Genomic DNA, 27,318 nt, shown 5'->3' with positions numbered 1-27,318 from the left:
TGGGCCCTTCCACTTTCCCATTTCTATTACTGTACTTAAAACACTACTTTTTGGAAGAACTTGTACTAGGTTATATATTTTACAATTTTGCTGATATCCCCCCTTCACATTCATACAACATACTAAGCCAAAGCAAACCATATTATGTCTGAGTATAATGAATACACTCCAGCTACTATTCAAGATGGAAGAATCAGTTATGGGGAAGAGTCAAGAAGCAAAGAAGGGCTATTCTTTCTTCAGGATGCCGCCTTTCTCCTCTTTTGAGGTTGGGATTATCACATCAGCAAGTACTGCCTTAGGAAGTTCCTTAACCTCAAGATGACGACAAATTAGACAAACTTGGAGCAGATTTCTCTGTAAGCCCTCAGATGGAGGATCTGGAAAGTTCTATGGCCCTTGATATGCTGCCTTTAAGGTATATTGATGTGGAATTTGCATAATTCAAATTAAATCTAAGCTACTTTATATTTGGATTTATGGACTGCATGATTTTGGTTGGTAAGACTAATCTATTCAACAGCCTCAGCAACAACAGTAAATTCAGGAAGAATCCTTGTATTGGCTCCGTGGTAGTTTAAAACAAGAAAAAGACAACAGTAATAAAATATCAATATTTTATTTTTCTTTCTGGAAAGTTTTCATGAGATGTGTTATTTGAAACAGCTGCAAGTGGAACAACTTGAGGAAAAAGTGGCAGCGCAGGTAACTTGGTTTGGCTAATGCCTACTTGTGCACATGGTGTACAGTGGCTTTCTGAGCACCTAATGTGTATTCCTTTAGTGGATTATAAGGCAGTGGTTTTTCAATAACTAACATCTACATATAGTTTTTAATAAATATTTAATTCTAACCACAATTTTGAAGCTTCACATGCAAAATAATATGTACAACTTCCATCTCCGTAGCAAAGAAGCAACTGAACAAATACCAACACCAATAACCCATTTTAAAAAAGGGGGAAAGGAAGTAGAGAAAACAACTTCATAAGCATTATTGGTGTGACAGCTTGAGTGAAGATGACAGAAATTCCAGTGAGATTCCTTCCATTAAAAAGAACTGGGAAAGAACACTGGTTAACAAACAGATTCCTTGAATTATTAGTCCCATTTTATTCTATCCTGAGCAGCTCCACATCAAAAATTAAAGTAGCATTTGGTGGGATAACTCCAGGATGACCTGTTGTTCCATATGCCATATCAGGTGTACAAGTGAGTTTTGCCCTTTGTCCGAGGCTCATCTGGCATTAGATGGTATCAGATTGGAAAAGAGAGGATGAAGCAGAAGAAATGGTTAAAAAAAAATGTTGAGAGCCCAAATGTTCCACATGTATCAAGTTTTAAAACTGGGAATAATGGCTGAGGTCACAGGTCCCATACATCAAGTAATGGGGTCAAGACGCAATTTACAGCCATACCACCAAATTTATTTCCTGCCATTTTGAGCCAAGAAATACTTAAAAATTGTAAGCCTAAAATAGGTACAGCATAGAGTTTTTAAACCCTCATCTCCACTGCCCCCAAACCAGAATCTCATGCACATTCATCCATCAACCCAACGTTCAGGATTGAACACTACAGGAAGAATACAGCAATTAGCAGTAAGTGTGGTAGGAAAAGATACTTGGGCCCACTTCCCCATGGTAGAAATAAAGTACTTTCAAACCCTCAGATTAATGTCCTGGTGGAAGAGGGTAACTGATGCTGTAGTCAACTGTTAATAGACACTTAGCTGGTAGCCCAGCTGAGTGTTGCGACTAGGGAACCAAGGAAGCAGTCACAATGTTATAGCTCTGAATAGGTTTATAACAGCAGCTCAACTTGGTTGCAGGGCTGGACAAAGGCTGCAGTGGTGTCCAGGGGGAGGGAAGGAGGGGGCAGTCTGACATCAGCAGTGTCATGACATTGCAGTGCAAGCTTTGCTCTTTCCTGTGGACATCATAATGTCACATGCACACCTAAAAGGGGAGGAACTTGCACTGCGATGCTCCTTTCATCCTTCTGATGAAAGTGGTGAGTTCCCGTGGATGCCCCTGTTTGACGGGAAATTTGAAAAAAAAATTTCATTAAGAAGACAGTGGAAAGCACTGCCATATTATTGCCAGGAAAACGACATGGAAGCTTGACAGGAAGGAAACTTTACCTTTGTGAGTCATACTCATTTAAATTTAATTTTCTATACAACAAACCACTAGGTGGAGAAAGCAGGTAGCTGCTAGAAGCAAACAACTGCAGAAACTAAGTAACTAAAGTAACAAGCTTGCTCTTATCTAAATATTAACAGGATTGAACAGGTTGGGCCTTTACTGCCATGTAGAAAAGTGTGCTATAAGTTGCCTACATAAAGAAAATGGGAAGCAGGGCAGCTAATGTTAGGCAGAGTAAAAACTCTGTTGTTGTCAGTTTTCATGTATTAGTCAAAGATATGTAGAGAAGTATCTAAACAATTCTTATTCACATTTGAGGCTGAGGAATAAGACTGGACTGACACATGCTGCAGCTGCAGAGACAGCACCAAAAACCTCTCAACCATTATGAAGTAAGGCTATGCAGTGCTTTGGAGAAAGCGCATCAGAAAGAACAAGGGCATGAATTATAGCATGTTTAAAGCTGCTGGGTCTTTAAAGCAGCTGCTATAAGACTTCCGGTGGGGACAATGGCAACTTGAGCTGGTTTTTTCCGCTGTCTGCAGACTGACCTGTCAGTGTGGCTTTTTTTCTTAGGCTTAGGCAGGCTTCCTTGGAGCCCAGAAGCGTTCTCTGGATTAAGGAGAATCCCAGGAATCACCCCATGTGTTCTCCAGATAGCTGGTCACAGCCATAAGACCACAAAACAGTGCTTCAGGATCCATTGGTAAGCAGTCAGCTGGGAGGTGGGGCTGTCACCTTCTTCCCAAGCCGCTCTGAAGCCAAAACAGACCTTAAAGCTGCCCACCCCATTTCTACAGCACTAAGGTTTTTTACATTTGAATTTTACCAAAGAGAGGCTTTCTACAACAAAGAAACGTGGAATCTCTTGGTGACTCTCATTAGTTTTGAAAATTATTAACTTGGTAATTTGGCTTTTTATATATAATTTGTTAAATTGAGATTTAAAGAATCTTTTTTTTATTGCTTTTTTATTAAAGTGATTTTTGAGGAATATAAAACTTTCCCTTCTTTGCTGAATCTGTGGATTGGAGTTCTGATCTATTTGTCTTCATTTTCCCATGGGAATGCTGTTTGTTATTACTTTTTATTTTCCTGATTGGATAAAGAGGCTGGAGAGAGTGTTCAGTTACAGCATTAATGACTTTACCTTCCTGAGGCACTAGAGGGTGCCATAATCTATTTTACTGTTAAGAAACATGGAGGAAATTAATTTGATATTTAAAGATCTCTACAATGCTGTTATTCAAGTCTTGGAGTATTTCTCAGAATTTGTGGAGTCCAAATTGTCACAAGAATCAAGAGAAACTGATAAGGATGAAAACTACCTTATGAGTAAAGTGGTCTCTCCAAAGAAAAAGATGAGAATTGGTGACTTACATTTAAATAGTCAAAGGAAAATTGAGTTGTCAAACGTTGAAGACAGTGTTGCCACCACACCATGATCAAGAAAGAAAATTAAACTCTAGAGACTGGAAGATCTTGGACAAATACTTGGGCTTTTTAAAGCAGGTTGTAGAACTTCAAATCGACAAGAAGAAAGCTCTGTACATAATACTGAGACATGTAAATACCTTGGTTTACTTAGAAGTGGGATAATTGTCTAATTGTGTATCAGGATGGCTTCTTCAAGGTTTGGATAAATGGCTATGTTGTTTTGAAAATTTTTACATTTTTGGTAAATGCCTAGGTTATTGTTTAAATGTGATTATCAGGATGGTTTTTTAAGGTTTATGCTGTTTGGATAATTTTTATATTTTTGGTTAATATTAGTTTAGTTGGCAGATAAGAGCAAATTATAGTGAGGAACTTAAATCAAGTTTCTTCATTCACTTTTCTAATTGCATAGGCCATTCTGTACTTAATTGAGAGAGATTAACTAAAGGTACACTAAATTCCTAAGGCACTTTCCAACTACTATGATATCCTAACAAGGCTCACAATCAGTAGTATACCAAATATTTTGAGTTCAAAATGCACTGCTCCATATTCAAAACAGTGGTTCTGCCCTTACGAAATCTCCTCTGACACCAACTATTCTGGAAGACTTTCAAGCTTGAAATTATTCCATTTTAAGTTCCAGTACCTGTTCCCAGCTCAAAACATTTCATAAGCAATCAAATTAAAAATGGAGTGTTTAGAACTCAAAATATTTTGCACATCCCTATTTACAGTATTTCCAAGTAACAATGCAGTGCCAGAGAATGTCTGTGGTATATTTTTCAGACCTAATTATAAAACATTCCTTCAATGAGAAAGAAAATACTAGAAGATTTCTACCAGCATATCAAGGCTACATATTACAACTCTTTTCAAAGGCAGGTAGAAAGCAGAGCAGAAAAATATTAAAATTTCAAAAGTCATAGTTTGATGATAAAGAAAGATACATATAGTATTACAACTTTTCTAAAACGAGAAGATTACTACAAACTTGTCAAATGTAAGATTCATGATAGATGTAGGAATATATCCTTTTTATTTGGGCATGTGCCTTTATAAAATTCTGTATTTTATAAAAAGCACCATGACTATAAGAAATCTATGTAATGATAATTATTGGGGGGTATGACTTGGCTTATTTATTTTTAACTGTGTTTTATTTGTTTGTTTGCTTGTTTTAAGTGCTCTAATAGGCTGTGGGAAAGCATTTTACTGCTGCTCTTTGGAAAACTTTAGGGATGCAGAAATGTTGCATGAGTGATTCAGATTTCTAAGTTGACTTTTTAGTCTCTTCAGAGCTGTTTCATACAAATTTGTAACCCCAGAACTAGAAGCAGGGGTGAAATCAAATAACCATAGGAACAAAAAGGGGAGAGGATGTGAAGTATGTGAATATTGAGTATCTGAGTATATTCTTATCTGAGGATGTGAGTATCTGAGCAGAAAACCCAAGGAATAACAGTAAAACAAAACAAAAATATTTTGACATTCTAGATATTTATCTGAAGCATCCTCAGATGTACACTGAGATATACTTAAAAATAAATATGCCTTAGACCTTTACTGAACCAACACCCAAACTGCAGAGATTCTAAATTCATATCCTTTTTTCTTTCTCTTTCATTTATGACACTATTAACATTATTACCGTTGCTTTTTCTGTTCCAAAAACATACATTCTCTTACCTGTGCAGCTCCTTCTTCAAATCCTTTAATGACTTCCTGTCTACCGGTCTTGAACCTGAAAGGCTTGTTTCGATCTCGGGAGGAATCAAACTTCTTTCCATTCTGCAGCATTCCTGTCAAAGCAAGATAAACGCTTCCTGTTCTCATCAAACCTGATGTTAACAAATGAAGATGTTTACCTCAGTCTGAACAAAATGGACAAGTCATACTGCTTATTACAAAGGAGGCTAGGAACAAGATAAGATCAAGAATCCAAGCTGGGAGTAAATGGGAGTTGAGAGCCCAAAGCATCTGGAAGGCAACAGGCGGGAAAGGCTGAAGACATCTACAGTGGTAGCAGCCAGGCCTGCATACAGACGCAGCCAAAAGTATTGGTACCCCTCCATTTTTCTCCTCATTTACAAGAATCTTGTCATACATCAGAAGCAAAGTGTCTCCTCTATGGACTATGGAGTAAAGAATGGAATGGTGGATGCCATTTATTTGTGTCAGTTTTAACTTATTTCATGGCAAATTGGGATTCTTTGGAAAAAAGTGGAGAGGTACCAATACTTTTGGCCGCATCAGTATATACAGTCATGGGTCAATTACTGCCAGACAGCATATTGTGTACTTTTTTTCCTTGCTTGATTTAATTCACCCTCAGGTTCTGTTCTGTTGCAAGGCATTTTCTTGCAATATTCTAACAGGATTGTCATTACACTTCAAGTGCCAGACTGGGAAGGAGCAGCAAATTTCTCACATTTATGTAACCGCCCCTCCACCAGGACTGCTGCCTGCTAAGACCTCAGCGTCATCCAGACCGATTGGCAAGCAAAGCAGTCTCAGCACGGTATCCAGTTACAGACTAACAAGATGATCTTTAAGCATGCAAGGGAAAAGATGACATAAACACGTGCTTAAAAAAAAAAAGTCTACAACCCCAAGGAAACTATTCCAAATGGGAACATGTTTATTTTTTCTCTTTCTTTAGTACATTTTTATCTAGCTCTTCTGCCAAAGAAGAGTACATTTCTTTGTACAACAACCTGTGAAGTAGATTGGGCTCAGAGATGCTGACTGGACTCAGACATTGTACAAAATCATAATTTGACTTGTTTGGTTTTGGCTTAGTGTGGCTTAATAATAGTGTGATATGTAAACCCTGTTAGTTAGGGGTCCAAAACCATCCTGTGAACTAGGTTTGCATGGTAAATGGAGGTGCAGCAGGGGGCCTATTGCAAGTTCTGTAACACCGCTTTAATTCAAATATGTATTTTCCTGAGCCTGCATAGCTACGATGTCAGTCCAGGCAAAGGCACAGCTCCTTTACGGAGCTGCCAGCAGGTACAGTGACAGTGCCCATTCTGGGTCCAAAGCATTTAGATTCAAATACTTCACATTATAATCCATATCCTTCTCTAATATTCTCTTATACAAAGCACGATTCATGATTCCTTCAGTGATGGCAAGTTGCCCTTGTCCTACGGCAGCAAAGTTTCCCCAAAACATGACGCTACCACCACCATGCTCGACAGCTGGTATGAGGTTATTACTGTGGAATGCAGTGTTCAGTTCTGCCAGACATAACGATCCCCATGTAGCCTGGAAGGTTCACCTTCTGATTCATTGTACGTAAACATTCCTCCAGAAGGCTGGAGGATTATCCAAGTGGTTTTTGGCAAAGCTTAAATGGGCATCAATGCTCTTCTTAGTGAGACATTACTTCCATCCTACCACTCTCCCATGAATCCCATTTTTACCCATGCCTTTCTGATGGTGGAGTCATGAACACTGACTTTAGCCAAAATAAGAGGCCCACAGATTCTTGGATGTTCTGGGCACTTTTGTGACCTCCTGGACAATTTCATTTTGCTTTGTTGGAGATTTTGATATGCTGGCCACTGTTTGGAATATTCATTACAGACACATACCTTCATTTCATGAAGTTCTGATTGTAGAGCCCCAGAGTTTTCAAAATAATTTTGTAACCTCTTCCAGACATCAAGCAGCAACGGCTTTTTCATGAAGATTTCTTTGTAAGACATCTGTTTCTTTTAAGCAGGGCCTAACATATCTCTAGAATCTATGCAGTGAGAACTTCACTCTGATAAGGCGAGTCAAAGTTTATAAAATGTTTAAACCAGCCCTCATTGTCTAATGAAATACTCAAAACAACTGGCCAGAGCATCCCTTTAATTAAATTGACTGACTTTGGGGCCAATTACTTTTCCACATCGGCAAATTGCATGTGGGATGAATTTTCATGCCACAGATGGAACAGGCACCACACACTCTGGTGTTATAGTTAATCATAGATGAATGATTAATGAAATGGCACAAAACTGATGCAAAATTGGGGGGGCTGGGCAGGGATTGTGTAGGCTTTCCAATATACATTACTTTTTCTTGTTTTCTTGCTGAATGCTATCACAGGGCTCAGCCTTTAAGGGGTTATTACAAGTAAGAAAACTTTAAAAGGCATCAAATAGCAGGAATTTCAGGCAGGTAGGGAAGACAGTTGGATTACTATATCACAGAAACATGAAAGGGGTTCAGAGAACTTTGCACAATGCTATTTTGCATAGTACTACTGCTCTAATCACAGTAGCAGCTAAAATAAGGTATATCTTCCTACAGATAAAACCTTGCTTTTTTGGAAACCTAGTGAAAGGTGATCTCACTACCAAAACAGAACTGCCTTGGATGTGTTAGAATGTGGGAAAGATGCCTGAATCATAAGCGGTAAGAGAGTAATAGTTATATATTTTCTGCTCTTCCTCTTCAAATTAACCTCCAGATTCTAGAACAGTTCCAAGTCTATTTAATTGAATGGTACATTCCTAAATTCTTCATTGCAGTTCAGATCACAATGACCTCCTCACAACTTGATTGTGAAAGTGTGTCTGGTTTGTGTGTGTGTCAGAAGCGCCTACCAAGGCACTTCTGTATTGAAACGATTTGCCGGTGATGTCATCGTTGCCTGGGGGACACCCGAGGGGGCTCCTTTCATATCCCTGTTATTTTCCCACCTAAGTGGTACCTATTCACCTACTTGCATTTGCATGCTTTCAAACTGCTAGGTTAGCAGGAGCTGGGACAAATTGACGGGAGCTCACTCTGTCATGAGGTTTGCGCTCTCGGGTTTCGAACTGCCGAGCTGCTGATCTTAATGGTCCTCTGACTCAGTGTCTTAACCACTGAGCCACCACGGCCCCTAGTATGTCTGGTGGCTTAGATCCATATAATGCCTTATGCGAGGATAAAATGCTTTTCCTCAAGTAAGGGGTACGGGAACATACTTTTCCTGATCCCTGCACCACAGCCGCAGCCCTCTGCCAGGATAAATTCTAGTGGGTCTTCCACTAGAAGAAGGGGTCTAGGGAGACCTGAAGGGCTGCAGAGAAAAGGGGACTTCATCTCCTGAAGCCTCTGGTTTATATTTTTATGTGTGATTTCTTAGCATTTACATGTAGCAAATCAAACAATCAAGAGTACATTTAAGCACACTTCAAGGTGCCATGAACAGGAACTGTATAGATGTTCCTTCAACTGCTGGTTCTCTAAGAAGAATATTTGTTTCTTGTAGTCTGAATGTTTGATTGCAACATAATCTCATTCAGAGCGAAAATACTTCATTCTGGAAGTTAGTCCAACAGATCAGGAAGACACCAAATTATTATAGGCTAAGTACTACATTTTCACTCCCCTATTCATAGCTTTTTTTCAAATTAATGCCATAACTAGGAGAATCTCAACCCTCCAAGACTGTTCTCAATGAAACAGAAGATAATCACACTAGATAGGAGAAGAAATGTCTGTTTAAACATACGCCTGCCTGGTTGGCAAATAAAATAAGGGGCAGGTTGGTCTAAATTTTCCCTTGGGGGAGTTGAGAGAGCAAGAGGAGATGGATGCACTCTCTCTTTAACTCCCCACAAAATATGATTTAAAGAGCTTTTCTTTCCAATTGTGGTGCTAGTGCAGAAAATGAAATTATTTGCCTGGCCTAGGAGAAAATAATCTAAACTGATAGAATGTGGAATGCAAGGCAGAAAAAAGTACCACTCTCCTTATCCGCATATTCTTTGTTATATAAAAAATTGGTGCTAGTTACTGCCCCATAAGTGAACAGGATCACATCCACGATCAAGGAAGCCTTATTGTTCCTTTCATGCCCTGCAGTCCATCTGATTAATTAGGGTTTTACAATCATGAGGACACAATTTAGAACATTCAACTGCTTTATGAGGTATTGCTGCACCAGAGATATGCTGATCCCTCAGGCACCCTCAGAACTTACGGGATAGTTGAAAAATTAAACTGCCAGCAGAGCGTATGAACATCTGCCAAACCCTAATATAGCTGCAGCTGTTTTTAACCACAGTCTAAAATGGTGTAAAAGCATGTAATACGGACATTTTGGCCTTTATTCTGAATACATGTTTTACTGATCAAGAGAACTGTCCATTCCCGATTTTCCAACAGGATTTTCATTTTCTTCTAAATTCTGATCAGGCCTCATAAATGCAATTAAACAGTTTGCAGCTTGTTATTTGGGGAATGTCTATTCTGCCACCTGCTATTAATAGCTCTTGCTATTAGTAGTCACGATTTGAAAAACCCGATATGGCTTTGGCTTCAGAGTTGCTTGGCATCTCCAGCACAGACAGGCACTGAGTGCAAATTTTTTGCAAGGCTTGCAAGTTAATTGCTGTTTCCTATGTCTTCCTTTGACCAATGCAGCACATAGGACCTTAGACAGTGGCTGAGGCATGGATTGCCTTGATACCATTCACTTCAGAGATGCGAGTCAGCAGTCTGGCAGAACTGGATTGTGTGTCTGGAATTAATGCTACTAAGAACATTACTAAGACTCTGTCATTTTGGTACTGAATTTGAACAGGGTGTTTCCAGATACACTTAGCTTTTCAAGCTATGGAATAGTCAGTGTATTTTGTATTCAGATGTTACTCGTGCTTCATTTGTAGCCTGGTATGTGTGATTCTGTACAGGAGAAATTTTTACCACCCTTGCCTTATTTTATTGCAGTTATGTATAAAAGGATATACATAAATATATAAACTTCTTTTCCCTTTCTTCAAGCAAAAAAGAAAAAAAAATAAGGGGTGGGGTGGGGTGGGGTGGAGAAATAGTAAGAAAAGAATTGGGAGCACTTATCTATACTCCAACCCCGAAAGCAATTGTCCCCAGAAAAGCCAGGAAAGTATGTAACTTGTAACATTCTCATCTTTAGCTTGGGAAACTTGGCCACATTGATCAACACTGCTATTCGTCTTTATCTCCCTCTTTTCTTCATTTTCTAAAAACCTTTCCCCAAATACTTAGATCAGACCAAAACTAAAAACAGAAGCAAGCAAGGGGATTGCTGAGTAGCCCTTCTAAATATTTTGCAGTCAAAATTTTTTAATAAAAATCATCTGACAGCATCTTTCAGACTAACCCGCTCATTATTGCTTCCACTTGTGTGGATCACTGCTATGGCATAAAGCCTGGTCTTCCTTAAGGATGAAGTGAAGATGCTTGTCATGCTGAACTTATTTCATGGCTTTAGATAAGCCACCATCCTTTAGCTCAATACTCATTCCTTTCTGCAACAAACATATTGAAATCCTGGATATTATTCTATGGCTAGTTTAATTTATTTCCAGTTTTATAATATGTTTATATTATGTTTATGTAATTTGAGGCCATAACTTTTACCTGGTCAAGTGCCCAGAGATCTTTGGCTACTGAGTGGCACAGTAAAGTAGTTAATAAATAATACCCCCCCACACAAGTGATATATAAATGTTATGCTTGATTTATTATTGAATTATAGCACTCTTCAGATATGCTGTGCAGTCTTTGTGAAAATGCAACCTTTATTTCTATTCCTATGGTTATGAGCAGCTGCTGCTCAGTTCTTTACCAATCTAATGGATTCCTACTAGAGAGATCCAGGTACAGAGCCAAGTGAGTCATAGGGATTGTTTTGAGACTTACTGCCAAAGTTAATGTTCTATAAGGTAAAGGTAAAGGTTTCCCTTGACGTAAAGTCCAGTCGAATCCGACTCTAGGGGGCGGTGCTCATCTCCGTTTCTAAGCCTTGGAGCCGGTGTTGTCATAGACACTTCCGGGTCATGTGGCCAGCATGACGACTCGGAACGCCGTTACCTTCCCGCCGAAGCGGTACCTATTGATCTACTCACATTTGCATGTTTTCGAACTGCTAGGTGAGCAGGAGCTGGGACTAGCAACGGGAGCTCACCCCGCCGCGCGGTTTCGAACCGCCGACCTTCCGATCGGCAGCTCAGCGGTTTAACCCGCAGCGCCACCGCGTCCCTCCCAATGTTCTATATGTCACTGCAAAATAGTAAATGATCTGAAGCAGGCTGTTGCATTTAATCATCTCGTGTGTTAGCCTTTAATCTTTCATAAGCAGGAAATATACTAGTTATCTTGTTCTTCAGTACTAAAATATATATTTCTTGACCACATGTTTGACTTTTCTATCTAATTTTTCTATCTCTGATGAAGTTTCAAATATAATATTAATCTATTGCACATTCTACCACTGCCTTTCCCAGTATGCCACTTTCCACCTGTGTTGAAGAGGTCTATTCTACCACTTATCTGCAAACATCTGCCATGGGTTTAAAATTCCCTTATCATTTTTTAGGATAATATAAATGACCATAGTATACTGCCATTAGTGAGCTCATCTTAGGACTGATCACCTAAGGATGCATCAAAAGATACATTAATAAAGGCAATATGGAGAGCATATAGAGAGAACTGCCATCAAATGGAACTGTCAGTGGCAGAAGAAGACTGAAAGCCAGTTTTAAGCAAAGCGAAAAGCCCACAGTAACCTCTGATTAAAGTTACCCAGGATCACTAAATTGGAAGAGGCCATTTAGATTGTCAAACACTCCCGTTCCCCACTTAGTAGTGTTGGATTCCAAATTCGTGCGTTCTAACAGATGGCTGTCCAGCATCTGCTTGAACACATGCACAGAAGAGGATCCTATGACTTCTGTAACTGGTTCCAATCTCAAACTGCTCTGACTATTTGGAAGTTGTCAGGATTATCCAAGCCAAATCTTCTCTCTTCCTCCTCTTTCCCCAAACTAAATTATCCCCCTTTTCCCTCTCACCTCCCTTTTTCCTGCTCATTCCTTTGTTTCCTCCTGAACAATCTGCACTGTCACTTCTGCTTTCATCCCACTTTTTTCAAACTCATCCATGCTCCCCTTTGACCACATGATTTTACAAGGAGGCAAAAAAAAATACTGTATTGTTCAATTTATTTTTAGTATCATCACCAAGAAAAGGAAACAATTACTGATTGCATTCCAAGAGAGCGAGCAGAATTTCAGAAAACAAACTTGTGAGATAGTAGCTTAACATACAAACAGTTAGCTTCAGCCAGCAACAGTTAAAAGCTGACCTAAGTCCATACCCAGTTCTCTCTATTCACTGCTTATCTTAGTAGTTATACGTTCTCAGAGTGGTATAAATAGTCCACCTTCCCTTAAGCTCCTGGAGCAGAGAGACAGATGTTATGTCACGAACCCCCATATGGGATTTTACGTGACTTACGTACGCTTTACATACTACACATAATTAAAGTCTCACTGAAATCTAGGGCTCATTTTTGAGCTTACATGAGGTTGATGTCTTTACTACAAGGCAGTGTTTTCTCAGCCTTGGCAACTTTCAGATGTGTGGATTTCAACTCCCAGAATTCATGCTGGCTGCAGAATTCTGGGAGTTGAAATCCACACATCTGAAAGTTGCCAAGGCTGAGAAAACACTGCTGTCAGGTGTTTTCTTCCCTTAATAAGAACATGTGACTCAGTTAAGACCTTCCAGCCCACTGGGAAACATGCATTCTGTTCAGTAACATCCCCGACATTTTCGACTGGTGGGACATTTGGGATGTGGAGAAACTGTTGTGGGTGCTCTCGCAAACGCCTGCCACCCGGGCCATAAGGCAAAACTCCCGCTTAGCAGAATGTTCCTGCTTATGCCCTCTACTCTCCCTCTCATGGGATATTCCTATTATCTCTCTTTACCTTTTTCCTTTTCCTGGGTGAACACGTGTCCTCATGACCACCAAACGCCACACCCCACCCCAAACCACAGACAGCCACTCTTTTTACTTTTTAAGGAAGCCTATCGAACCCTGCTGGGTACTGGTGGAAGCAATCACATAAACCACTTTGTGTTTAAAATGTAGAAGTACAACACTGGTTGCAGGAACCATTTGGTGGAAAATGTACTCAGGACATTTCTACTTATCTTAATTTTGCTTATCCCTGCGCTCCCCAGCCCCAGCAAAAGAGGCTGATATGCTTAGGTCTAGTTTCCACTGGCACAGAGCCACACATGAAGGAAAGGCTTAAGAGAACTCTCAGCTGGTGCTCTCTGCCAACAATAGATATGAGCAGCAAAAATATTTACAGAACTAGAGTGTGGCGAGACTGAAGGTGGGAAGTCAGGCTAGTGCTTAATATAAATCCAAGGATACAATCAGAGGAACTAGTGACCTGTGTTGGCTTACCTTGACCTGTGGAGAATGTCTGCACAGGATGCCCTGACAGACAGAGAAAAGTGACTCAGTCCCAGATGCAGGTCTTCTGAGCCCAAGATCTCTTTCCATACATGTCATTCAGCCCAATTCCTTCCTACCACAAATGCATTCATAGCAAAATTCTCATGTTATACATGCTGTAAGAACATAACACATTTTCATAAGACTGAGTGTAGAGCTTAAAACTTCACGGTACCCTCCCTTTTTTGTACAAAAATCTTCAGAATTCCACACACACATACATTTTAGTGCTTTCTCTGAGTTAGTTTTGAATGGGAAAAAAAGCAATCCAAAATGCACACTAATGCTGTGTTTTCACAAGCAGCAGCGCTAAAGAAAGCCACTGGGTTGGTAACACCTTACACAGAGACATTTTAATAGCATTCTCTGTACATACTTACTGTGACAATTTTTACTTGTGATGGGGGAAAGGATCTAGGCATGCCTCATAAAGGCAAACCAATTGGTTCCACTCCAAGCCAGGGCCGTGGCATGCAAAGACTACTGATGTTCTGAAGAACAATCTTCTCAGGTGCATCTACGATGGGGCAGGCAACCTTTTTTTCTAGCAGAGGCCACACTTCCCCCCACACACCTTTTCAGCCTCCAAGGGCCACTGAGTCAGTGGTGGTGATGTAGTGATATCTCAGTGGGGGTAAGGGCTGAAAAAGGAGCTAGCTGCAGCTGGTTCTTTGGATTTGGGCTTCTCCTTTTAAGTAAAATAGGGCTCTTAATCTTTCTGGAGTTCCAACACATCTGTTTTTGTTATTATTTTGTTTAACCCCCCCACCCCCAACATACACACAAGAACTGTTTCTGGATTAACAAAAATGGAAAAAGTTCCCATTAAAGCAATGGACACTTGATAAGTCTGCCAGTGGTTTTAAAGTAATAATGTATTTTTTAAAATTGTTTAAAAAATGATCAACAAAATAATAAAAGCACACTAAAGAAGAAATGAACAAACAAATAAGAAAACACCCTAGAGCAAATGTTTTTTTAAAAAATACACAAACACACATTTAGGAGTAAAATAAGTACATTAGTAATTTTAAGGGGATATATAAAATTGTAAATATCTACATTCAATATATTTATCCAAGAAAACATTTGTATAGACAAAGGTAATCTATTAGGAATTTAATATAACGAATAATAATAATAATGAGGCCAAAAGTGAGTAAAACTGACTTCATTTAAAATATTCTTCAAGTCTCTGCTTTTCCTATATTTTCATTATTTTAATTAACCTTGGCTTTTAGTGGTAACCATATAACCTAGTGTTTATTGGATCCATATATATAAGCATTCCTTAAATATTCATAAACAACTGATTAATCTTAGATGAGATAGAAATGGGTTTTTGCTAAGTTCTGGAGTTAAGTATAGGCCACTGTGAAATATAATTTAGAATGGGCTAAAAACAATTCTAACACATACACAGCCATCTATTTAAAAAGAATATTTTAAAAAGAAAAGGAATTCCAAACATAAAAAACCACCACCAACTCAGAATAGGCAAAATAAGGCACGGTATGAAACGAAATGCAAGGAAGTACCCAGAGATTCACACAGAATATGTTTTTAACTAGAAATGCAGTATTGTTTTTTTTTTTAAAGAATACTTATTCAGAGAAATAGTCCAGCTGCTTTTATTTTTTTTAAAAAGTCCTAGCAGAAAGATTAATTCTAAACATGGAAAAAACTAAAATAAATAGTGTAAGCACTATTTTATGTTCATGCCAGAAAATGATAGGAGTCCACTTGTGAAATAATGAGGCCCCCAGGGATACTCCATGAGAAAAGCTTATGCTGTATGACAGTTCTTCTAAGATGCCACATATTATCAGAAAAAAGAAATGAGGTTGATGTAAATGATTACATCTGAACCTTGAATGATCAACTTTAGGTACATTTTTGTTCAATTAATAACCTAGCATCTTTTTCAGTCTTTAAAAATAAGATCTCACACCTCCCCATCTAGAAAAGAGAAAAGGAAAAAGAACCATACAAGAGTGATACTGAAAGTGCTTGATTTTTTCCCTAAAGTCAGTAATGAGAACTTTGAGACAAAAAAATATTGAATGCCATCATCTATTTATTTATCTCTATCTCTATTTATCTGAATTCTCATTGGTCTTACTTATTAAATAAGTCACTGCTGATGTGATTATTGCCAGTTATTGTTAACTTAATTATGTGGTATTGTTGCCAACTGCTGAGGGCTTCTGAGGTCATACAGGGGCAATCTTTTGATGATCAAGGACTACACTTAATATCTTTGGTTGTCTGGGGACCACAGTGGGTAGGATTATGATTTAAGATCCAATTTTATGTTTTTTTTCATATTGCTTTTTTGTTGTGGGGAATTCCTTGCTTTTCAAATTTTTAAGTCTGTTTTAGCTGTTTAACTGTTTTACCCTATAGTTTTTATATGTTTCCTGCTCAAAATGGCAGGAAATCAATCCAACAATATTCTGGGGGCTGAGAAATAGGGTTGTAGGCCATATGAAGTCCTGTGGTCTCAGGTTGCCCACCCATTTTAATTGTTTAATTCATGTTTCAGGGAAGGAAACTGTGGCCTAAGCAGGTAGTGACCTGCTACTAGTATCCCATGCACAGCTCAGAATTCTGTAAGTTTACATGGCTGCTTTATATCCTCCTGTATAAGATGACCAAATTCTGTCTGGTGATCAGAAGTTATTATGTAAAACTTTGGATGAAGCAATGTGAAAGGCTCACCCACTGCATGTTATCCACAAGCATCTAAGAATCCCAATTACATTGTACCAACTGGGTTGTACAACAGTGACACATGCAATTAATTTAAGAAAATTATAGACTGGCTGAATACAAGGTTCACACTGAGGTTTCTATTTTATCTTGTATCATTAAATAAACAGCCTGCCCAATCTCCAGTTGACACCAGGACACCACCAGCAGTTGCAGGCTAAAGGGGGACATGGTCTGGTACAACATGACATAAAGGTCATCATAGCAAGATGTCATATGAACATTTACTTTGTTTAAAACATGCTTCAGATACTTGGGTCTCTCTTTGCTCAATTGATTCTTACAACAGTCCTGAGAGATTGGATAGGCACTGAATGGCTGGGTCCATATCTAATATAGCTAAGCCATTATTTATTTAATAAACCATAATTACTTGGGTAAGTGCAGCACACTAAGCCAGAAAACTACTTCATAGCTCTGCAGGATATATGAGCCAAGCTAAACTCATTCAGTGGCTAAGATTATCTTTGAACCTGAGACTCCCTGTTTCTAATAAAAGCACTACTGTATATCATCTTCATTGCTGGACAACTAAAAGACAATAAAGTTTCTTTTGAGCATTTTCTTTTTATTGCCATATTTTTATTAATATGAATTTCACAGAAAATTGGGCTAGACGCTAAACAGTTTCCACTGTTAGCTATGTCTATATACCATATTCACAAATCGGAAAAGTCTGTCCCTTAAAAAAAAAATCAGCTGCTCATATCTAAGTGAGAGATCAAACTGATGCATTGAGTTATTTAATTGCATCAGCCATAATTCACATGTTATCACCTCTATGACTTATTTCCAATCACTCATAGATACTTTCCATGCTATACTGCATTTTCACACATCGTCTGATCTCATGGAGAGGAAATAAACATGTGAAGGGACAGCTGCCAGCAATACAGCTAGAGTGCTGGTCTCTCTTTTAGAAGGGGTCCTCACTCTTTAAACAGCTGCATGGACAAGCCCACAGTGATAAGGTATAGCTTTCCTCACCACAGAGATGGACTGATTTATACATAGGCCACCTGACTCCCATTGACTGTGGGCAGCTTTTAATTATAAATTATAAAAAATTATATATTTTTTTATTACAAAAGACAAAAAGAAATCAGGAACGGCCCAAAAACAACATATAACCAAAAAACCCATCTAGCAGTGACTCAAACTTTACCCTTCCCAAAAGCCTGGGAGAATAGCTAGGTCTCTATGAGCTTCCTGAACTTCATCAAGATGCAAGCCATCCAGACATCTGGATGTAGTGATATCAAACCGGGTGGCAACTGATGCCCTCCAACTTTTTGAGACTACATCCCCCACAAACAGTGACCTTACCATTCCTGTTGGGAATGGAGTGAAATTGGAGTTGTAGTTCTACACATTTGGAAAAGTACCTAGTTACTCAACCCTGTGATTAAGAATCAGCAGTACTGAACTGCTGCCTCTTATAGTGCTATTAAAGGTACAAGAATCCTGGCAGAAAAAGAAAGGTAGCCATTTAATCCACGGTATACCCTTCGAAGCATCCCAGCCTTCATAACATCATTGGGATGCATTGCTCAAGTCTCTCTCATTTACAGTATCTGACATAGGATCCAGGCCAAAAATAGAACTTGGACATGGTTAAACAACCACAGTTAGAAAGGAAAAGAGCCAAATTATTTGTAACAGTCTTCCCCCAATTTGGTGCTCTCCAGACAGGCTGGGGTGGGGGTGGGGGTAGGGGTGGGTATGTTCCAGTTAATGATGTCTTCCATTTTCAATCCCATGTTTTCTATTTTTTCCTTACCTTGGAAAATCAAAGCAAGGAAATATGAAATAAGTAACATCTCCTTTGAGTCAAGCTGGATTCATTCATACAGTTCTCTTGGCAACAACATCGAAGTGGTCTGCCAACATGCTCTTCTCAAACGTTCCCCCAAGTACTTACCAACAAGGCCAATCCAGCTTAGCTTGCAAGATCATTCAAGATTGCTTAGGTGCTGCCATATTCCTGCACTAGAATAAAATAGCTCCACAATGTCTTTACTGGCAGTGTTAAAAGTCCTCCATTTGAAAGCAACCTTACCTGTGCCAAAGAAATTACTTTGGGGGTGATTGGTTCAGATGCAAGTATAAAGCCGCAGAGCCTCAAGTTGTGCTGTTATTCATTTAAACTGATCTATTCAGTTATTTGATTTGTATAAAGAACCTCAGCAAAAGTATTTCAGTTTTCTTAGAGAATTTTCAGCTAGTTTCATGCAGAAGCAATTCTTACATCTTGAACAGTGCAGATTTTCACAATGGTAAGTCAGAGCAATGAAGGTGTCCAGGAATTCAACTCCCTGTCCTGATTACTGTTGTAAGAGAGGAGTGGATCATACTCACTGGCCTTGTATTTTTATCCCACAACCTTTTTACACTTCATTTGCCGGAGGACTAACATCTGCAATGGGAAATAAGCTTTCTTCTCCACTGCACAATTTAGAACTCTGACTGTATAGGGCTTTATATGGTATGGAGAGCCAAAACATATAGAATATGGTTTTAACTTGTCTTGCTTTCTAATTTCCTAATGATGTTGTTAGGCAGTAGGAACACGATGGTGGGGATGCAGGCAAACAGCACAATCCCATTCCTGCAGTTCTAATTGCACGCGTGTTAAATGGGCCTAAAGTTATAAGAAACATAGGGATGCTGTTAGAAGTGGTAGCCCTATATTATGTTCTCCCTATTATGTTCCATAATACATTCTAAGTTTTATTTGGAAGTCAACATGATGTATATTTCCCTGCTAGTATGAATTAAGAATATACAAAATGATAATGGTAAGATATGGCATTTGTACTTTTTAATTTGTTGACTGCTCTTCCTCCTACATAACTCAGACACAGAGAGAGAGAGAGAGATACTATTTGTTACCTCACATTATTCCATAGACTAGGAAACTAGACATAAGTCTGATCAAAAGGTTGATGTGTACTTAGTGGGAATCCATTTAATACCATTTAATCCATTTAACCCCACTTTAAAATGTTCATATGTTGAAAGAGGAACTTAAGCAATGCAATTCTACATACATTCATTGAGAAGTAAATGCCACTGTGCCTAATGTGGTTTACTGCATAGTATGTTTATTAATACAGCCTGGGAATTAAATATATGTAAAAGATGTTAATATAATTGCATTACACTGTGACAAATATTAGAATGAACCAAACCATCCATTTAAGAAGTGATTTATCCAGAAGTATCCTTTGAAATCAAGTATGTTGAGTATAACCAATGCGCTGAATATAGAAGTTACAAGATTCATGTGGACAACAAATTTGTTCACTTGCAAAACTAACTGTTTCCTTGTCAAAGAATAAGTGACAAAAGAAGGTAGTAGCACAGAATAAACTGTATCCAATGGGCTACCCTATCTGGCTGCAAAAATCCAGACAATCACTAGGTGGGAGCAAAGGTATACAGAAAATTCTAACTTGAGCCCATAAAAAGGTACTGTCAGCCCTTCAAGGATGACCAGACTAGGAAACCTATTAACTATTTTTATTATAAGGTTACAGTAACAGAATCATGCAAGTCTGAATACATTTACCCACTCCATCCCTTTATCTTTGTGAGAACTAGGGGTGGTCCTGTCTGAGATGCTCTCTCAAATTACATTTCTGCCCTGGACTCAGATTTCTTTTATCTGATCATTGTCTTGGTTGCAGCTCTTCCTCCTGTTCCTCAGTGTTATTCCTTTTGCCCATTATAGGTATGACCACCAATAGGATACTCTGCTAATGGGCAAGTCTCTGGGTGACAGAAAGCATCTCTTTCTGATTTAATTATTTCCATTTTGTCCCTCCCAATGCTACAGGTGACACTATTCAGTGAAAAAAAAAACTTTATCTATTTTTGGGTGGCCTCCAACCCAGGGAAAGAAAATGAGATTGGAAAAATCTACAGCTATTGGCTCCCATCTTCCAGTATCCTGTTGGATAGAACACAGTGGGTGAGTTCACACAGTGCAGTAAGATATGATCACATTAACCTAGCTGTTAATCCTAATGTTCTGTGCTGCTAATACTTCTAGTAATAATTAGACCAAGTAAATAGAGATATGCAGTATAAAAACAGGGGCGGGGGGGATAATTGATGCAAAAAGATTCTTATTTAAATTGTTGTGAACAATGTATGCGGTGGTTCAAAGGAAATATATTTCAAACACTTAAGGTTAAGTCAACTTTTCTGTTGCATGCAAGAAAACCACAACAGCTTTAAGTGACTAAAGCACAAGTCATATTCCTATCAGCTATCTTGCACATTAAAATCTTCATGTAACTGAACCAAGGAATACAGTCCACCACAGCAAACTTTGAAAATCAAGCATATATTCTAATATTGCCTTTCAGCAACTCTCTGACATTTAAATCTTGCCACAAAGCAATCAGAGGAAGGGTAGATATCACCTGGCACTCCAACTGGTGGAGAAATGTCTCTGAAATGAAATTATTTTAAAATTTATTCCATTGTCAGGCTCGCTTTGCACATCTGCCATGAAACTATTGCTACATGCATCAGCCAAGGTGAGAACAAACCCGTGTCAGCTTTTGCAGCTTTGCAGACAGAGAGGATCGTTAATCACATTCCTTCACAAGATGTTGGAGCCAAGGACAGGCTGATAAGACACCTGGACTCTAATTAAGTCTAAGGAACTAGGAGGGGGGGGGAGATCAGGAGTGAGAACAGGCTTGTTTGTGAGACAAAGAGGGGAGACTATGTCAGAGGGAATGATTTAATTTGAATGCTTTGGTGCCAAAACATTATTCAGAGCTTTGCAACTGTCCTGTGTAATCAGCTGTGTAATCCGATTTTAATAATTCTTTAAGCTTCTTAATGGACTGTCTGGAGAATTTCTAAAGTTAAGATCCTGGTACTGGGCCCATCACATCCATTTCCAGAAAAATATATTGAACATGTTTTCATACTAGCAATGATTTTAGTGTGATACAGTTGCTACCTGGCACCCTTTCCCTGCTTGGGGCCTTACAGACATGTTGGGATGCAATTCACAACCAGAATTCTGGAAGCTGCACTCCACATATTGACAGGGCATTAGGTTGAGAAAGGTAGCAATAATGGGCAGTAAACCTATTGTTCAATGGGTATGTGGGACAACCAGTTAGTCCCTATAAATGCCTATAAATCAATATAATTATATTTTGGTGGTTAAGGTTCTATATTGTTCTATACACAAATGTACGTAAGAGGTAGAAAACAGCAAATAGAAACTGTTTGGCCAAAACTTGCCTTTTGGAGAAAAGTATACATTGATCAGTTTCATACACTGTCAAGCCATAGTAAACTAGGGTTTATTAAATACACAACAAATTCCCATAAAATGCTAGCAATGAATCATGACTTAATAAATAACAGTGGCTGTGTTTATAGCACACTGCCAAAACAAGCTTAGTGAGATATGTAAATCAAACCACTGTCTATATTATATACCATAGCTAGCTGTAGACGTCTGCTTACTTTTCCTCTATAGCGTAAGTATCTCATAAAGCACAGATACAGGCATATTTGCTACTCGAGTTTTGCCCCATTCCATTTTAAAGTAAAGCAACGAACACTAACATTTTATCATTCCTGCTAAGCAGAAAGATGGAAACAACAGCTACTACCATCACCACCTTACTTACTTTCATGGTATGATTACCAATCTAAATAAGTACTCCGTTCACAATATAGTATAGTAGTCCTCTTTAAGTTTCACTTGCTCTAAAAAGCAAAAAGAACACTAAACAAGCGAAATGGCAATTTTACTGACCACATCTGGGACTTTTCAAGACAACAAACTGTTTCTGCAGAGTCTCAGAAGACTGTGTTTTACACAGAGCAAGCAAACTGTTCTTCTGCCATTATGATTCACTAAAACCCCCCCACAACTCTTGGCAATGCATTTTATAGATAATCAGCTGCCACTACAATTCTTTAAGAAATAAAAATCTTCCATCTTTTGAGACATGGCCATGATGTAGTGAAAAATGAATTGTGAACCTGTGCCATATAAATGAACACCCCACCTCAGGTCACAACTGTTTCAACAAGTGAAGCTTTGCAAGAACAATAAAACTGCAAGTTTCTTATACCTAAACCAGTTTGGGCTGGCTTGTCTTTCCTAGGGCACAATTATAATACATGTGGTGGTGCAATTTTCCATAATGTTACTTCCAGTGCAATTTTCATTGCACTTAACAGATGTCTTCCATCCAGCTAGGAAGATGCACGTATCTTCTTAGTAGATTTCTTTATCAGGCACCCCATTTCCTTCCCGAATCAAAAAGTATTCTGTGTGCAGTGCCCAAGCTCGATCTGCCTTGAATCAAATGGAATCACTAGATTTGCTGCCCAATGGAACAAATTCAGCTTGTAGCATGAGAAAAAAATAGTGTGGAAGGAACCACAAAAAAAGACAGAGTACATTTCTGGTACAGGGGGAGGAATATATGAAAAGTATCTTTCCTTCCAGAACTCATAGATATTCGACAGACTACTATCAGTCTTGGAGGAGGATCTGCTCACCCTCTTTCTGCACAAAGTATTGTTTATTGCACTGATGTTCTTTATTTTTCCACACTGATTTTGTTTTCTAGAATTTAGATGTAGAGCTGGAAAATTTCATCATTTTGGAAACGCCTGCCTCAAATGTTGGGAGTAAATATTTGGTGCTAACCGTACAATCTTCTCTGAGGGTTTGATGGAGTCTTCAGTGGAATAACACTGCCTGCTGTATGTTGGAAGGAATTATTTTGTACTCTACCTTCTTAAATTGGTTGTCGTATCTGCAACAAAGTCTTCGAGAAGAAACCCTTGGGTTCTAATGCTCCTTGCGTGACAGCTTTTTTGAGCTTCCATATTCATTCTGGGATCGGGCGCTGCCTCTTCACACCTCAGAGACCACTGCCTTGAACATCGAGACTTGGCTCTCCTCCTTGCTATTATCCTGCTAGACATGACTGTGGAGGGCACTGAAGTCAGGGGTGGGAAAAGTAGTACAGTAGCGGTAGAACTATTTCCGCTGTTCAAACTACCCTAAATGGCTGTTTTCCTGTCTCCAGCCTCAGCCTTGATGGATACTGTATCTCCATTCAAGATCATCCTTACAAAGTAGAGTGGGCCGGGTAGGTGAGCATATAGCTGGAATGGCTAGGTAACACATCAATAACACGGATATCAATTATCAGGTTCATGTCAACGAATAGAACTCATGCTTACCCAAAAATAAGCATTGAGAGCGTCAGGATGCCACTGACCCCTATGTATAAATGTGGGGGGAGAGAGATGGGGTGTATAGGAAATCAGAAGAATAAGCAACAGTAAGAATAAATAATGCACTTTATTCACAATGGGCCTTACCTGTGTAATGGACTACACACGTCTGGCCTTTCTTTGGGAAAGTCCTTCCTGTTAAAAATATAAGACATGCTTTAAAAGAAGTTATTAAATCTGAACAAACCAACACGTAAAACTACACAAGAAAAACATAAACAGTTATTTAACCATTCAGTTTGGCTTTTAATGCTCAAAAGAAAAACCAAACAATCTGTAGTTATAATGGAAAGTCACACATTGCAAAATTACACACCCACAGTGTAATGTCTCTTTTATTATTATTCTGGTATTACTCAGACTCAGGTTTTCAAAATTCTACCCCCTTGGGGAAAACCTTCCACGTCAACCTGTTGACATATCTTTTGCGGTCTCTAGTACGTAAGATATATCCCAGGAGGCAGTGACTTTGTGCTAACCATTACAGGGTTCCAACAAGACCAACAAACTAAGGGTTCCAACAAGACCAACAAACTAAGAATATGCTATGGGAATGCCCAGTAGTCTCATCTTGCTGCACTTTGAAAAAGAAAAAAATGTAAGGATAAATCAGCTGTTATTCAGGAAGACTGATCTTTCTGAGGAACCTCTGATAAGTTTTCAAGGAAGCCCAGAGTTTTCTCTACAACTATATGGGAACTTAACCTGACCTTTAGAAAGAAAATTATAATAATTAACATTATCAAAAAACAAAGGGACTACTGAAACAGAATAGAAGGAATAAATCATTATTACTTGTACCTATTATTAAAATGTTCAAGGTTTTTTAAAAGCATGATTTCAGATATGAACCAGCTTGCATACAGAAATCAACTGTCTTTTTCTAAATGACAACCATCCACAAATAATGTTTCCAGATTAGCAATTTGATCAGAAGTTTGTAGTGTAATCCATCACAGGACTAATGTTTTTTGACAGATCAATCAGCCACATATGGAGGCAATAAACTCTATCTTATTCTAAGATGCCTGCTACACATCCCCTTTAAAGCCCATTTGCTTAGCAATTATTTAAAAAAAAGGCTCTTGGTTTCATCTGAGCAGGATAAGAGAAAAAATCCCAGATCACACTAATGGCCTGTTTCCCACAGTGGCAAACTTGATGCCTCCAAGAAGCTAATAATCTTGATTGGAAAGCAACAGCTTCCATTTTTCATTGTCTCCCAGCAACTGACCATCAGAAAGATTTCTCCTCTGAACCAGGAAGTGCTAAATAGTCATAATGACTAGTAGAAATTGAGAGTCTTGTACTCTGTGAAGGCCTTATTATTCCTCAAAATCTGGTCCACCATTTCATCCAAATATTAGGGACTGAAAGTTATGTATAAGCTTTATACTGTAGCTGACAGGAAGCATACTGTGACTATTTCAGAAATTCACAGGAGCCTTCTTTGTGTCATGAGCTATGCTAAACAAAAATTTCACATCTGAATTCTGCAAAGATACTATAAAACCATGTTCTGCCCATACCATGAATTTCATCCACATAAATGCCAGTCTCATGCTCCTCAACATTGGACCCTGGACATTGTAGGGGGAAAGCTATGCTAGTTTATGGTGGCAAAAAATCAGAAAGAGTCTGGTAGTGCCTTTTCTGACTACCAAGGGGGTGGGGTTAACACACACTATGGGTTTTTAACACATTACAATTGTTAATTGATAAAGTACTTGTAATCGTTTCACACGCAGCCTGCATCTGCATAACCAACCTGCCTTCCCTTCCCCCACACCTCCCTCCAATTTAAATCCTACATCAGTCTAGACATAGCCTCTCTCTGCCTCTGATGAAGTGAGTTGCAGTTCAACAAAAGTTTATGCCTTTTAATGAAATGCGTTAATGGAAAAGGTGCTACCAGGCTTATGCTCCTTAATAACAAGAACTTTGCAAACCAACATGGGTTTGCATCATCACTCCTTAATATCCATTACAATCTCCTGCCAGTCATCAACCAGTGATCATTTCCCCTGATTCCCCCAGAACTTCACGTGCCCCTATTGCTGCAGTTGTAACACTGGCTGCTCTAAGAATAAAAGTCTTCTCCAGGTTTGCACCAAGAAACAGATCTGCTCTGTCTGCTAAATGGTGACGGTCACTATAATTTGCTCTTGTTACTAAATTACTTCACCATGCTTGGATTTATGCAGCTGTCAGCAAATGCCATTTAAATATCCCTAATCGCTGGTGGCGGCTGCTCCTGCCAAAGACCACAACCGACTGACCCCACAGAGCCCTCAAGATTTTTTTCCTTTTTTATGCCATTCTGGAAAGACACCAGCCTCCATATTCTAAACCGCTGACTCTCGAGTTTTCCTTGCTTGACCACGGGTAAACATTGTTATTACTCCTTCTCTCCTGGCACTTTCTATGTAGATTTCATTTTCTAAATTTGCTTGTTGAATGACCCTAGGTTTCCATTCTCTTCGGGTTCCAGTTCCTAATATCTGGAGGAAAGTCACCCAACTCTTCACCTCCTCTGGTCTCAAACTTCCACCAAATGCTACAGACCTATTAGGAAACCGGATTGCTTTGGCCAGCACAGATCAACTGAAAGATACTTTATGAAACAGTATGGCAAAGGAAACGAGGGTGAAGGACAAAGTGTACAAGAGCCAGTCCAGGTCATGAAGAATAAATGGAGAGGTGCTATACACCACTCAGGCCATCTCCTTGATTCCACATTTGGTTTAGTTTAGTACATCAGAGAAGCCTATTTGCCCTTCTTCCTACACCAGTGTTCTCAACCTTGGCAACTTTAAGATGTGTGGACTTCAACTCCCAGAATTCCCCAGCCAGTCATGGGAGTTGAAGTCCACACATCTTAAAGTTGCCAAGGTTGAGAAACGCTGCCCCACACTGACTCACTGGGACTAATGTTGGTCCAGCACCCTCTCGTGGGATAGAAATCTCCAATTCAGCTTCCTGTCCCAAATACCTCTCCACCCTTCTGAAGTCTGATACTTGGCATTCTCTCTCACATTCTCTCTCACAATACCACATACACACACACTTCCCCCACTGATACCACCTGGGCCCCTGCAGCAGTTGTAGAGGTGGCGGCGGCGGCGCGCCCCTCCTCCCCAGTTCCCCCGGGCTACAATTCCCCCTCCTATCTCCGCAGTCTCTGACACAAAGGGAGGTAGAGCTAGAACCGCACCGTCTCCCGGAGAAATTGTCTCCACTTCCACTCCCATGGCCACGGCGCTCTAGAACGCAACAGCAGCTCCCCTCCGAACCGGTTTCTTATCACCGCCGTCTTTTTCAGTCCCGGCTCCGCTAGACTCTTCGCAAGTGCATACCCTTTTCAGCAGCCCTCTGAGCT

General features: G+C 39.2%; 1 protein-coding gene across 3 annotated transcripts; it reads right to left on the bottom strand.

Moving 5' to 3' along the window:
- Positions 1-603: 603 nt before the first annotated feature.
- Positions 604-27,318, bottom strand: FKBP1B (FKBP prolyl isomerase 1B). 3 transcript variants are annotated; one of them, XM_063315268.1, is made up of 4 exons: positions 27,154-27,318; positions 24,027-24,074; positions 5,273-5,424; positions 604-1,240 (listed from the first exon to the last, which is right to left on the bottom strand). In XM_063315268.1, the coding sequence occupies exons 1-4, from the start codon at positions 27,188-27,190 to the stop codon at positions 1,112-1,114; spliced, it is 366 nt and encodes a 121-aa protein (XP_063171338.1). In that variant the 5' UTR covers positions 27,191-27,318; the 3' UTR covers positions 604-1,111. The 3 variants fall into 3 exon arrangements, with proteins under 3 accessions (XP_063171338.1, XP_063171341.1, XP_063171350.1); XM_063315271.1 differs by having other exon boundaries at positions 5,273-5,385; XM_063315280.1 differs by lacking the exon at positions 604-1,240 and adding an exon at positions 1,269-1,574.

This window comes from Candoia aspera, chromosome 1, assembly GCF_035149785.1.
Source record: "Candoia aspera isolate rCanAsp1 chromosome 1, rCanAsp1.hap2, whole genome shotgun sequence".
In the NCBI taxonomy this organism is placed as follows: domain Eukaryota; kingdom Metazoa; phylum Chordata; class Lepidosauria; order Squamata; family Boidae; genus Candoia; species Candoia aspera.
The sequence above is the reverse complement of the archived record's forward strand: the minus strand, read 5'-3'. Positions and strand labels throughout refer to the sequence as shown.

Bases quoted from the DNA above. Each gene is read 5' to 3' on its own strand.
- FKBP1B (XM_063315268.1), bottom strand. From the start codon at position 27,190: ATGGGAGTGGAAGTGGAGACAATTTCTCCGGGAGACG. The intron at 5,425-24,026 runs GTAAGGCCCATT...TGTTAACATCAG, and splicing joins GTGTGTAGTCCATTACACAG to GTTTGATGAGAACAGGAAGC. The intron at 1,241-5,272 runs GTAAGAGAATGT...ATCTAATGCCAG, and splicing joins TTGAAGAAGGAGCTGCACAG to ATGAGCCTCGGACAAAGGGC.